Source organism: Salvelinus sp. IW2-2015, linkage group LG26, assembly GCF_002910315.2.
Source record: "Salvelinus sp. IW2-2015 linkage group LG26, ASM291031v2, whole genome shotgun sequence".
NCBI lineage: Eukaryota > Metazoa > Chordata > Actinopteri > Salmoniformes > Salmonidae > Salvelinus > Salvelinus sp. IW2-2015.
In genome coordinates this window covers 34,995,290-35,010,028 of record NC_036866.1, presented here as the reverse complement: position 1 = coordinate 35,010,028, position 14,739 = coordinate 34,995,290, and the positions used below count along the sequence as shown (strand labels likewise).

Genomic DNA, 14,739 nt, shown 5'->3' with positions numbered 1-14,739 from the left:
CTAGTGTGTGTACTTTAAGCTTACGTGTTTTTGTAGAGCAAAATGTTTAAATAATAATAATAAATAATAATATGAATGAGAATGTAGTTTGTCCATCTTTCCCATTTTTCCCATTTCCAATCAAAAAATATGCCTGAGAGATTCACAAGACTATAACATTGGAATGTTGTATGGTGCTGCCCTACCCTGGCTGGGGAGGACAGTCAGGTGAATAATAATAGGCAGAAAAACTAAAGAAGACTATTTTAGTATTTTATTAACTTAAGATTCTCACCAAGACAGGCAGACAATCCAGACAAACAGTCACTGGCGTGTATTCATGGAATCCAAGGGAAGCCAGCCTGCCCTAAAAAACGAATCCCCCCAAAAAGAAAACAACTTTTGTCTCTGTGTTTCATAATTTTCCTTCAATTTGCAAGAGGCTGAATGTATCTCACCGGAGAAAGCATTCGAATGAGCGAAACAGCGCCCCTCTGTCTCTGTATATGTAGTCCATCTATCTGATGCTGTCTGGTCCAAAAGAGTATGACATTGTTCCTGTCTGTAATGTAGCATTGAATGCAAGGGAAGCCAGCGAGTATTTAGCCTCCCTTGATAAAAAAAAGTATAAAATCATAGCCAATCAGCTTTGAGCAAAACTGAGCGAGCACAAAAAAAAGTGTCAAGGGAAGCCAATTTGGATTTGGCATCCTATCAAATCACATCGAAAGCATACTTAATTGACAGAAACAACTTGAATTGTTGCATCTCGTTGTGTTGTTGTCCTCCAGTGGCTAGCTAGCTAAAAGTTGTTTAGTGGTCCAAAAAATGTCAGAAACATTAACTTGCTTGACCATGCTGTAGGTCATGTAACTGTTTGTTACATGCAATATGCTTTGTGTACTTCACCGGACAAAGGTTGGTCTCCGTTTTTGTGATGAAACAAAGGTGTGGTTGAATTTATYYTGCCACAGTGGCTTCTTATTGTCCCGGCCTTTAGGCCTATACAGGATATTACGGTCGCAAGGCACATGAACAAACAGGTTATGAATCAAATCCAATTTATTTGTCACATGCGCTGAATACTACAGGTGTAGCGTGTAGACCTTACTGTGAAATTCTTACTTACAAGCCCTAAACCAACAACGCAGTTTAAAGAAAATAGAGTTAAGAAAATATTTTTTAAATACAAAATAAATAAATAAAAAGTAACACAATAAAATAACAATAATGAGGCTATAGACGGGGTACCGTGCCGAGTCAATGTGCGGGGATACAGGTTAGTCGAGCGAATTTGTACATGTTAGGGGTAAAGTGACATAGATAACAAACAGCGAGTGGCAGCAGTGTAAAAACAAAGGGGGGTGTGGGGTGTCAATGCAAATAGTCTGGGTGGCCATTTGATTAATTGTTCAGCAGTCGTATGGCTTGTGGGTAGAAGCTGTTAAGGAGCCTTTTGGACCTAGACTTGGCGCTCCGGTACCACATGCCGTGCAGTAGCAGAGAGAACAGTCTATGACTTGGGTGACTGGAGTCTTTGACAATTTTTTGGGGCCTTCTTTTGACACCGCCTCGAATATAGGTCCTGGATAGCAGGAAGCTTGGCACAAGTGATTTACTGGGCTGTTCGCACTACCCTCTGTAGCGCCTGCCCCCCCGCACCTCTCTGATTGAGAGGTGTTGGGTTAAATGCGGAAGACACATTTCGACTGAATGCATTCAGGTGTACAACTGACTAGACAACCCCCTTTCCCTTTCCTTACAGTCGGAAACAGAGCAGTTGCCATACCAAGTGGTGATGCAACCGGTCAGGATGCTCTCGATGGTGCAGCTGTAGAACTTTTTGAAAGTCTGGGGACCCATACCGAATCTTTTCAGTCTCTTGAGTGGGAAATTAGGTTGTCGTGCCCTCTTCACGACTTTCTTGGTGTGTTGGGACCATGAAAGTTTGTTTGTCATGTGGACACCAAGGAACTTGAAACTCTCGACTCGCTCTTTTATTCATGCAGACGGGATTTGGGCCTTGTCTGGGAGCAACATTATATCCTTCGCATCAGACTCATTATTAAAGAAAAAATCTTCGTCCAGTTCGTGGTGAGTAATCGCTGTTCTGATATCTAGAAGCTCTTTTCGGTCATAAGAGACGGTAGCATCAACATTATGTGGAAAATAAGTTATAAACAATGCATTAAAACACACAAAACAGCACAATTGGTTAGGAGCCCGTAAAACGGCAGCCATCCCCATTCTTTCAATAATAGAACAAACAATGTAATTATCACAGTAGTTTGGACACACTTAGTCATTCAAGGGTTTTTCTTTACTTTTACTATTTTCTACATTGTAGAATAATAGTGAAGACAGAAAACTATGAAATAACACATATGGAATCATGTAGTAACCAAAAAAGTGTTAAACAAATCAAAATAKATTTTAGATTTTAGATTCTTCAAAGTAGCCACCCTTTGCATTGATGACAGCTTTGCACACTCTTGGCATTCTCTCAAGCAGCTTAATCTGGAATGCTTTTCCAACCGTTTTGAAGAAGTTCCCACATATGCTGARCACTTGTTGGCTGCTTTTCCTTCACTCTGCGGTCCAACTCATCCCAAACCATCTAAGTTGGGTTGAGGTCGGGTGATTGTGGAGGCCAGGACATCTGATGCAACACTCCATCACTCTCAGTCTTGGTCAAATAGCCATTACACAGCCTGGAGGTGTGTTTAGGGTTTTTTATCCCACTAAGCGCAAACCAGATGGGATGGCGTATCACTGCAGAATGCTGTGGTAGCCATGCTGTATAAGTGTGCTTTGAATTCAAAATAAATCACAGACAGTGTCACCAGCAAAGCACCCCTACACCATCACACCTCCTCCTCCATGCTTCAGGGTGGGAACCACACATGCAGAGATAATCTGTTCACCTACTCTGTGTCTCACAAAGACATGGCGGTTGGAAGCAAAAATCTCAAATTTGGACTCATCAGACCAAAGGACAGATTTCCACCAGTCTAATGTCCATTGTTCGTGTTTCTTGGCCCAAGCAAATCTCTTCTTATTATTGGTGTCCTTTAGTACTGATTTCTTTGCAGCAATTCGACCATGAAGACCTGATTCACACAGTCTCCTCTAAACAGCTGATGTTTAGATGTGTCTGTGAAGCATTTATTTGGGCTGCAATCTGAGGCTGGTTACTCTAATGAATTTATCCTCTGCAGCAGAGGTAACTATGGGTATTCCATTCCTGTGGCGGTCCTCATGAGAGCCAGTTTCATCATAGCGCTTGATGGTTTTTGCGACTGCACTTGAAGAAACTTTCAAAGTTCTTGAAAGTTTCCAGATTGACTGACCTTCATGTCTTAAAGTAATGATGGACTGGCATTTCTCTTTGCTTATTTGAGCTGTGCTTGCCTTAATATGGACTTGGTCTWTTACCAAATAGGGCTATCTTCTGTATACCACCCCTACCTTGTCACAACACAAATGTGACCGACCCGCTCAAATCGGTCTTTGAAATKGTGTTTTTTACATTGGATAAAAGTAAAGACTCAGAGCTACAAAATGGTATCTCATACACAACAGTTGAKGAACAATGGGAGAGTATGTGCTGCTTGGAACGTGGATAAACTTGTAAACTCACTTCTGGAGAGYCCTTCTTTGTCTGCATACATTCAGCATCTTTWACACCCTCTTAAGCTTTAGGCCCACCCATCTCTTTMAGGGTTGATCYGAACATTCTGTTCTAACAACAGCAGTCAAGCAGCCAAGCTAACTTGCTAGCTACTTTCAGACACAAGTGAGAGAACAGCTCACTGGACATTACTCAYCCTAGCAGAGCTGGTTAGGCTGTTATGTTATCCAGAGCGTTGGTGACTGCAACTGTGCTGTCAGATTGTCCATTTGCTCTAGGAGCGTTCAGAGTGCACACTAGACACTCTGGCCGATGAGTAGGGTTGATCCGAACATTCTGACCTCACAACGGCAGTCAAGCACCCAAGCTAACTGGTTAACATTGGCTAGCTTGCTAGCTACTTGCAGACACAAATGAGAAAACACCCTACTCTGACCATTTTACTTGCCCTAGCAGAGCTGGTTAGGCTGTTTTCATGTTATCCAGAGCGTTGGTGACTGTAACTGTGCTGCTGGCAACAATTTAATTGCGCTTTTTTGCAGAATTTTACTGACGCCAGCCATATTCAACGGGTGTTGAGCATTCATAAATTCATCAGTTATTCTGCGCTCTGGCACATACAGACGAGAGAACTCTGAAATCGAAGTAGATGGCCAGACTGAATTTACAAACGCAACCGAAATGGTTACTTGCATAGTGGTCTTTTGTTAAGACATGTAGCTACCTAGCTTGGTAAACAATTAACCATAATCCCAACTCATGACGTTATTACCCTGCATGAATCTGCAGGTAACTAACCAACCAGGTTCACTGTTAGCTAGCTAACATTASGCTATAGCTAGCCAAGAAAATGGCTCTGAGATATGAATAATAAGATCATACATGTAACGTTAGCTAGCAAGCCAGACAGCTAACATTAGCTAGCTAGCTAACGAAATGAAACCACTTTCTGTCAAAATTAGGAACGTGTAATATCTGAAAATGTAGCTAGCTAGACTATCTTACCCATATACATCATTCATATATGGATCCGCCTCCTGTCRGATGCCATGGTTGCCCTTAGTTTGAAGATGTTATCTGGAGACAGGTGTTTTCTCCATCTCCTTCGCTATTATACTCAAATTCCACTGATTTCAAAACTCGGTCCTCCAGAAAGTGGAGAGCAACACTTATGCAATTTTACTACACTATMATTTTTTTWWAAAGCTGTGTTAGACAGGATTATCTAGACATACTGACCAGCTCAAATAGACAGAAGTGYGCTATATGGCAGACCAATCCAAACTCATCTCTCGGCATATCCAGCCCACTCCTTATTCCAGCCAATCTTGGCTAGCGGGAAGRTTTCTGACTTTTTCTGTGGCTAAACCAACTAGGCTCGTAATTTAACAATTGTATTCGTATTTACAGATGGCATACACGTTTGTATTAAGGCACATGAAAGTTCACATTATCGAGAAGGCATTCTGCCCCCACCAAAAAAATTTATTTAAAAAAAAGTTTATGTTCAAACAGCTCTCCTGTGAAGTGACCCGCAACATACACCTGAAACGGGTCACAAATTATCGGCTCAAACGCAATAAGAAGGAAAGAAATTCCACAAATCAACTTTTTTAACAAGGCACACCTGTTAATTGAAATGCATTCCAGGTGACTACCTCATGAAGCTGGTTGAGAGAATGCCAAGAGTGTGCGAAGCTGTCAATGCRAAGGTTGGCWACTTTGAAGAATCTCAAATCTAAAATATATTTTGATTTATTTAACACCTTTTTGGTTACTACATGATTCCATATGTGTTATTTCATAGTTTTGATGTCTTCACTATTATTATACAATGTAGAAAATAGTTTTTTTTTTWAAGGAAAATCCTGGAATGAGTAGGTGTGTCCAAACTTTTGACTGGTACTGTATATATATTTTTWAAATGACCAGATCATTTATGGAATTGAATGGATCCAATTCRGTTCAGATCTCAATTTTCGGATCCAATAAGACCTCGACTCCAAGTATATCGTTTTTTTCCTGAGCCTCCTTGTTGCAGAATTATGTCCACACCTGGGATGAAGAGGACAAAGTAAGTACTGCTAGCTGAATTCAGAACAAGCATTAGCTGTTTGCTGCATGTCAAGCAAAGTAAGAAAGTGCTTTWAAAAAAATATATATATTTAACCTTTATTTAACCAGGAAGGGCTCATTGAGATTTAAAATCTCTTTTTCAAGAGCGTCCTGGCTTTGCTAAAGTCTATGCGCATTCAAGGAGTGCCTGCTCAAATTGAACAAACTGCATATGAAGTCAACTACTTAGGATCAACAATGATACGCTCTTATAGAACACATATTTGTGACTCACTGACACTGGGTTAAAATGTCACGTTTCTGAGAATCTTGCAAGTTGGCCTTTAATAGGATGTTTTCTGCTCAATGTACTGTGTGGGAGGTAGAATAATACAAATATTGAATAACATGACTGTACATTTTTTATTTCTTATACAAGAGAAGTTTAAATCACACATTGATCAGTTTCAGCCATGACTTTTTGGATCCCATGGATGAGCTTTGAATCATGGAACTGCTCCTTAAAGGAGAAGTTTACCCAAATCCAGAAACTCCCAAGTGATTCCATACATTGAAAATAGATCAGTGGGGTTTGCCCTCTCTCTCTCCCTTTTATTTTTATTTTATTTCACCTTTATTTAACCAGTTAGGCCAGTTGAGAACAAGTTCTCATTTACAACTGTGACCTGGCCAAGATAAAGCAAAGAGGTGTGACAAAAACAACAACACAGAGTTACAAATGGGATAAACAAACGTAGTGCTGTACTGAAAAAGCTGCAAAAACGGTCACGTGGCGTTGCTGGATAGAGGCCTGCTCTGCTCCGTTGCCAGCCTGATTCTTGAAGTTCAAGGTGTTCTTATTGTGTTATTACCATTGCACCATATAATGTAGACATACAGTATAGGCCTAGGTGCTCTACAGGATAGCATATGTGCCCTATGTATTTATGACGGGCGGTGGACAATAGACATTGTATCACCTTATACTGCAGAATAGAATATCCCAAAAACACTGTGATATATAAACATAGGCAATATAGTGTTTTTAACTAATGTCAAAACATAAAACCCACTAATATCCCCATTCATAAAGGTTTAAGAGAAGCGATCATTCAGGAAAGTAAAGTTTAGCTACTTACTCATTAGATAACTGTCCATTTGTCCCAGATGGAACAGTGGTGCGTCTCCAATTAGTTTTTGGAATAAGGATAAATGTTTCCAGGACACCAGAGTTAATCTGGGCAGCAATATCCCTGTGGTCTCAAAAGCAAACTAACTGCTCTTTACCATAATTATGTTCCTCCATTTCTATAAGAATTGTAGTTTCATATTCAAATGATCCGCAGAACAAACATTCCTCCTTCGCAGCATTGGAGCGCAATTGCCACAATTACACCACCAGTCAGTCTGTGATGATCCTGAGGATGGTTGGGGCTGTGGTCCAGCTACTGCTGTGGCTTCGATGGCTAACACGGAACCCAAACCCGCTGCGCGCGTGTGCCATCGTGCATACATTTATTTTGTACCCCCACACCAAATGTGATCATGACACGCAGGTTAAAATATCAAAACAAACTCTGAACCAATTACATTAATTTGGGGACAGGTCGAAAAGCATTWAACATGTATGGAAATTTAGCTAGCTAGCTTGCACTTGCTAGCTAATTTGTCCTATTTAGCTTGCTTGCTGTTGCTAGCTAAATTGTCCTGGGATATAAACATTGAGTTGTTATTTTACCTGAAATCACAAGGTCCTCTACTCCGACAATTAATCCACACATAAAACGGTCAACCGAATCGTTTCTAGTCATCTCTCCTCCTTCCAGGCTTTTTCATCTTTGAACTTATATGGTGATTGGCATCTAAACTTTCATAGTATTACCACGATGACTGGCAAAACAGTTCGTCTTTCAATCACCCACGTGGGTCTAACCAATGAGGAGATGGCACGTGGGTACCTGCTTCTATAAACCAATGAGGAGATGGGAGAGGCAGGACTTGCAGCGTGATCTGCGTCAGAAATAGGAATGACTTCTATTTTAGCCCTTGGCAACGCAGACACTCGTAGGCGCGMGCGAGCAGTGTGGGTGCAATAATTGAATAACATGGATTTCAAAATTTATTTTGCAATGCTCGAGCACGCGACGTGTCCGGTCTGGTCAGCATGTAAATCAGCAGTGGCCATCTGAAGCTCAATTTGCMTCAATTCTTCGTCYGAATACTCAGGCTCGGTTCAACGACACCATGGGCACCTCTCCAGTAGTTTTCTTCATCACTCGCAAGTTTTTGTCGTCAGACATATTTGTAGATTGTTGTTTACTTTGTATAACTAATGTGTAACGTTGTCTTCATTTCTGCGCCAAAAAAACGTGCATCTGTCAATAAGGGCATACAGTGCCATTTCTACTTAGCAGGGATTCCCCCGAGAGCGCACATGCACTGTGGCAGTCGGCTACATAAAATAATTATGTAAAATAATCGCAAATGTTTTAGGTGGAAAAGTACACATTTCCTGACTCAAAACAAATAGCTCATTCGGCCGTACGCCTTCAATAAAACAACGGATTTGTCCACACTTCGCAGATTTCTGAATCATGAATTCACTGGCAACAGAGCATAGCGAGGCCTGCATCCATCAATGTCACAAGTCACTTGACCTACAGGGAGTGAGAGGGGGAGAGGGCAAACTCCACTGAACTAGTTTCAATGTATGGAATACACTTGGGAGTTTCTGGATTTTGGGTAAAMTWCTCCTTTAATGAATATTCTTTCACTATGCATTCAGAATAGATCAAACATTCATAACTACATCACATTCAGGTTAYCTAACTCCATACAGTCATTCAGGCAAACTATGCAGTATTTACATAGTAGTCTACTCAATGCATTTAACACAAGTTAAATGATTAAATGGTTTTCTGAGTTTTGCTGAGTCTTTGCAAAAACATCTGCTCAGTAAAGATAAATAATTATGTCCCTAAGCATGTCTGTATATATAAAGATTACATAGGAAAGCTCTACTTATTGTAACCCATAGTTTTTGGTGAATGATAGAAAAAAAACATGAGGTATCCAAAGAATCCTAATGATCCAGCATCATATACTAACATATAACCTATAACGTTGGTTTAAACGYAGCCAAAAACAAAACATAAAATGACCCACTTATCCACAGAAAATGTGGTAATAAAGAGAAACAGAAGCTGACTACAGCGGTTCTAAACAAAGCYTATGAAGCATAGTGTAACTTAGCACTTACATTCACACTTTCACAAATTAGATTTTGTAACCATAGCACAATGTACATTTCAAGGAGGGTCCAGTGTGTTTTGAAGAACTCCGAGCCCTCAGAAGTGAGTTCTGTCCAGGTCCTGGCTGGTGGTGGTGRTGGGCTCAACGTCTGGGTAGACCAGGAAGCCTGAGAAGGTGGTGTAGCGTCCCTGGTTGCTGTAGACGGCGTAGCGCTCGTCCTGCTGGCTGTAGAGCCACACGTTGTCCCCCCTATGCAGCGACAGCAGCAAACTCTGGCTCTGCATCTCCCTCCTCCTGGACGTATCCTCGTCAAACACCATGGCCTGCACCTCGCCGTGGCCTGTCATCAGCTTGACTGACACTGCCCTGCGCGGGTGCTTCCCCACAGTGAAGGCAAAGTAGTAAGCACCAGGGTAGCGGCAGGTGAAGCGGCCCGACGTCTTATTAAAGTGCCCTCCAATGTTGACGTACTCCACATCAAAGGTCAGAGGCTCCTTCTCCTGGTGCCCGCCACCATTCTCCCCCAGGACCGGGGATGTCCTGGCCACGGAGAAGGCAGAGCGAGGCTCCACAGGGGCCTCAGCACTACCGCTCCAGCCGTACCTGTGGTCTCCAGGAGGGGGACAGTTGGAGTTGGGGTAGGGCTGCCCTGACAAGGATAGGTGGTTGTTGAGATAGCCAGTGGCGGAGATGTCGGGGTACACCAGGTAACCGGTGAAGGTGATGTAAGGTCCAGCACTGCTGTATAGAGCATACTGAGGACTGTCCTGCAGCATCAGCCACACTGTGTCCATKGCCCTCAGGCTGATCATGACACTTTGACTCTGGACCTTCCTCCCTTTCTTTTTGTAATCGTCATAGGCTATAGCCTGCACCTCCTGCCCATTCTTCACCAGTATGACAGACAACATCTTCTTGGGATATTTCCCCAACGTGAAGGACAAGTAATAGGCTCCAGGGATTCTGCAGCGGAAGTGGCCTGTGTCTGGGTTGAAATCACTCCCTGTGTTGACTAGGAGCTTGTTGAAGGTCACAGCCTTCTGAGTGCCTCCCAGGATGCTATTGGTCCGCGTGGCTGAAAAGGCGGAGCGGAGGCCAGTCATCACGGGAGCCACATGGAGGGGTGTGACCGACCCCAGGAAGTTGAAAATGCCCAGTAGACAGGCCATGCGCCAGGGATTGCTACATGGTGCCAMCTCAACTAGGAGAGATAAACAACAGTGTAAAAATATATCACTTTCTTCGAACACAACCTACAACAGTTCTATTTATACCCTGGCTGTTCTATTCTGTGTTTGCTTCAGACAACTTCTGTCATTGTAACAATGTAGCTTTGTTTATTTGTGTTTTTATGTAAAAAAAAAAATCTATAAACAAAGCTACATTGTTACAATGACAAAAGTTGTCTGAAGCAAACACAGAATAGAACAGCCAGATTATAAATAGAACTGTTGTAGGTTGTTTTTGAAGAAAGTTTTGTTCATTTGAAAAGATAGATTTTCTAAGGGTTGTAGGATTTTGGGCAAAAAAGTGTCCTTACTGCACAGCATTTCACACCTGTACAATGTAAACATTTTTCATTTCATTTTTTCAATGTTAAAAAAGTAAAGGTTAACAGGACGAATCGAATATGGGCCAATGCAAGCAACCTGTGTGTTATGGGCTAAGATTGTGCAATGTGTCATTGTGTGATGGGCTGGCTAAAATACTATATGAGTGGGTTAGGAATTCTGGTTGAGCCCTGTCAGGACAGATCCCGCTCCTCAAATCAGATGCCATGTGGAAGCAACAGCCCCTCTAATTCAGCTGGTATTGTCTGTTCTCTCTGTGCACTGAGAAAAAGTACTAGATTAGACCCTGGTTCATCTGTTCCTGTGTGCCCAGACAATGGAACATTTGGAAGGGGGGCAAGGTGGGGCAGGGAAGGGAATTTTTTTTGCTCTATAAAGCCCTTCGACATGGTGGACAATTGGTCGACGAAAGATCACAGTGTGACCATGGAAGGGATAGGTTGGGGGTCAATTTGGGGAATGAGATTGTTTTAGGACAACAAACATCAATACTTTATCATTATGTAAAACATAATTTATATATGATATATCATGTATATTTTTTTTTATCCTGATTAGACTGTTATAAAACGCACTGCTGAAATCTTGAAGTGAGTTGTCATTTCAGGTCCTAAGCAGGTATTTCACTAGCTTGCTATAATTAATTGATGTTCTCTTTTTGTGTTCTTTCTAACCTGTTGATAGAGCTCTGGTAAATTCATAGTGCAAGGTTGAAAGGGTGGGGAGTTCCCATCCCAGCTTGAATAAGTTATGGCTTCACTCATGAATTAAGCCTGTTTTATGGATCATTTGACATCCTCTAAAACTGTGGTTCCCAAACTTTTTATAGTCCTGTACCCCTACAAACATTCAACCTCCAGCTGCATACCCCCTCTAGCACCAGGGTCAGCGCACTCTCAAATGTTGTTTTTTGCCATCATTATAAGCCTGCCACACACACACACTATACGATACATTTATTAAACATAGGAATGAGTGTGAGTTTTTGTCACAACCCGGCTCGTGGGAAGTGACAAAAAGCTCTTATAGGACCAGGGCACAAATAATAATATAATAATGATCAATCATTTTGCTCTTTATTTAACCATCTTACATATAAAACCTTATTTGTTCATCGAAAATTGTGAATAACTCACCACACGTTAATGAGAAGGGTGTGCTTGAAAGGATGCACATAACTCTGCAATGTTGGGTTGCATTGGAGAGAGTCTCAGTCTTAAATTATTTTCCACACACAGTCTGTGCCTGTATTTACTTTTCATGCTAGTGAGGGCCGAGAATCCACTCTCACATAGGTACGTGGTTGCAAAGGGCATCAGTGTCTTAACAGTGCGATTTGCCAAGGCAGGATACTCTGAGCGCAGCCCAATCCAGAAATCTGGCAGTGGCTTCTGATTAAATTAATTTTTCACAGAACTGCTTCTTGCAATTTCGATGAGGCTCTCTTGTTCAGATATCGGTAAGTGGACTGGAGGCAGGGCATGAAAGGGATAACGAATCCAATTGTTTGTGTCATCCGTTTCGGGGAAAGTACCTGTGTAATTGCACACCCAACTCACTCAGGTGCTTCGCTATATCACATTCAACATTGTCGGTAAGCTTGAGTTAATTTACACACAAAAAATCATACAATGATGGAATGCCCTGTGTGTTGTCCTTGTTAATGCAGACAGAGAAGAGCTCCAACTGCTTAATCATAGCCTCAATTTTGCCCCGCACATTGAATATAGTCCCTGTAATCCTAAATTCAGATCATTCAGGCGAGAAAAAACATCACCCAGATAGACCAGTCGTGTGAGAAATCATCATGCAAGCGGTCAGCCAAGTGAAAATGATGGTCAGTAAAGAAGACTTTAAGCTCGTCTCTCAATTTAAAAAAACGTGTCAATACTTTGATTTTGCCCCTTGATAACCAGCGCACTTCTGTATGTTGTAAAAGCGTTACATGGTCGCTGCCCATATCTTTGCATAGTGCAGAAAATACATGAGAGTTCAGGGGCCTTGCTTTAACAAAGTTAACCATTTTCACTGTAGTGTCCAAAACGTCYTTCAAGCTTTCAGGCATTCCCTTGGCAGCAAGAGCATCTCAGTGGATGCTGCAGTGTACCCAAGTGGGGTCGAGAGCAACTGATTGCACACGCGTTACCACTCCACTATGTCTCCCTGTCGTGGCTTTTGCGCCATCAGTACAGATACCAACATGAGCAGCAGCTACGTTTGGCTATCTACGGACTGTTAGTGGAATTCCCGCGAGAGAGTAACGGTTAATGTGATTAAATGTTAACTACTTGACTAGGCTACCTGTATTTGACATTGTGTTGTTATTTCGCTGTACACTAGATAGTTTCATTTGATTTTTGGCAGTGAAACGAGGCTACTCAGGCGAGAAAAAAACCTCACCCGAATATAAATGGATTGTTTGAAAATGTGAATAATTTTTGTACTTTTTAATTTGGCATACCCCCAATGGAATTGTGCATAACCCTGGGGGTACACGTACTCCAGTTTACGAAGTTTAATTATATATATTTTTACCTTTATTTAACTAGGCAAGTCATTTAAGAACTAATTCTTATTTACAATGACAACCTACCGGGGAACAGTGTGTTAACTGCCTTGTTCAAGGGCAGAACAACAGATTTGTACCTTATCAGCTCAGGGATTCAATCCAGCAACCTTTCGGTTACTGGCCCAATGCTCTAATCACTAGGCTACCTGCCGCCTCAGGAATACCTGCTCTAAAACATGCCATTAGCATTCATCAAATGTGTTGGAACTAACTGAGTATAATAATATAAACAGTAGGCCTATCTCACTCAAGATAGGAACACAGAATAAATATATTTGTTAATGAGTTTCCTTAATTTTTTTGTAAAACATTTTTATCAAATGTTTTACTTTAAATGACAAAATCTCCCAAAATACCAGAGATCCCAATCATATGCTGTACAGCTGCTCTTGCACTAAATGAGCAGAAAACCGGCACCTARTAAATAAAATATACTGTACATTAACATCAGTAATTACAGGCTTATAACCCAGAGATTTTTAACATGGTTATTTTCATATGTCTACCATTGTTGCTTGTAATGTTAATTCCTAAGCACTGTTATGAAAGCTGTGAGTTTAAATGTGTTCAACTATTTTAAAGCTATGCTGAGAGAACAGAACAGTGAGTTGGCAAAAGAGGCAATTTTTATCAACTGCCATAATGTAAAACTCAAAATCCAGAAGTCAAACTTTGTTCTTCTATTTAACGATATGGAAACACTTAGCTCACACAACCAGGACAGAAAAATACCAATACCAATTCTCACGAAATGTAATCCATAAAATGGTCCTTTGGAGGATTGTTGACAAATATTTGACATTTCTATCTAAAGGTACAATTATTGAAATCAAAAAACAGGTCATATTACAAAGCAAGCGGTAAAGCTTCATATGACACACATATTTTTGCTTTGTAGCACCTACAGATGAAACATTATGGAGTCTTACAGGAGGCCTGGGTAAGGCCAAAATGTCATAAATATGGCAACTTTGATAAATATTTTCTCAATTATGCTTTTAGATACAAATGTCAAATATATGTCAACAATAATTCATCCAAAGGACTATTCTATGGTTTAATTTTCATAATAATCCCCAAAATAATGGTATTTTTTTGTCCTGGTTTCATGAGGAATCACTCATTTTAAAATATGGCAATCAAAATAATATCATAACAATTCAAATTTGAATGAGATCAGATTTAGTTAGGATTCTTACAGATTTCAACAGCAACAATCCCATAGCTCTTACCTCTCACAATCCATCTCACAAAATCTAATCATTTCTGTATTGGAACACATGTAATTCTCTGCTCTACATCTTCAGCCTGTAATTGACCTGACAGCTTATGGCAGAGAAATACATCTCTATAGAGTGTGTGTCCTACCTGTTCTCATGTGCTGGTACAGAGTGTGCATGCCTGTAGTCAGCTGGTCACCTTCTCTCTAGTCAGCCTTCTCTCTAGTCAGCCTTTTCAATGGGACCCGTGGAGCTCCAAGAGGTGGAGCTCCACGGGTCCCATTGTACAATGCTGATCCCTGCATCCTGATCTGGTCCGGTAGTTTACCATTGAGGGGAGGAAATACACAGGTTTGTTTAGTCTCATGAGGGAACAGAACAGCTAGTTCACTGTGTTCTGTTTATAATCTTTAAAAGCAACAAAAGCAAGTCCTTCTACATCTGCATTGCTTGCTGTTTGGG

The 14,739-nt window shown here is 41.1% G+C and overlaps 1 protein-coding gene across 1 annotated transcript; it reads right to left on the bottom strand.

The window, feature by feature from the left end:
• Nucleotides 1-6,064: 6,064 nt before the first annotated feature.
• Nucleotides 6,065-14,497, bottom strand: c1qtnf13 (C1q and TNF related 13). Its single transcript, XM_023970712.2, has 2 exons — nt 14,426-14,497; nt 6,065-10,118 (listed from the first exon to the last, which is right to left on the bottom strand). The coding sequence occupies exons 1-2, from the start codon at nt 14,454-14,456 to the stop codon at nt 9,013-9,015; spliced, it is 1,137 nt and encodes a 378-aa protein (XP_023826480.1). The 5' UTR covers nt 14,457-14,497; the 3' UTR covers nt 6,065-9,012.
• Nucleotides 14,498-14,739: the final 242 nt, after the last annotated feature.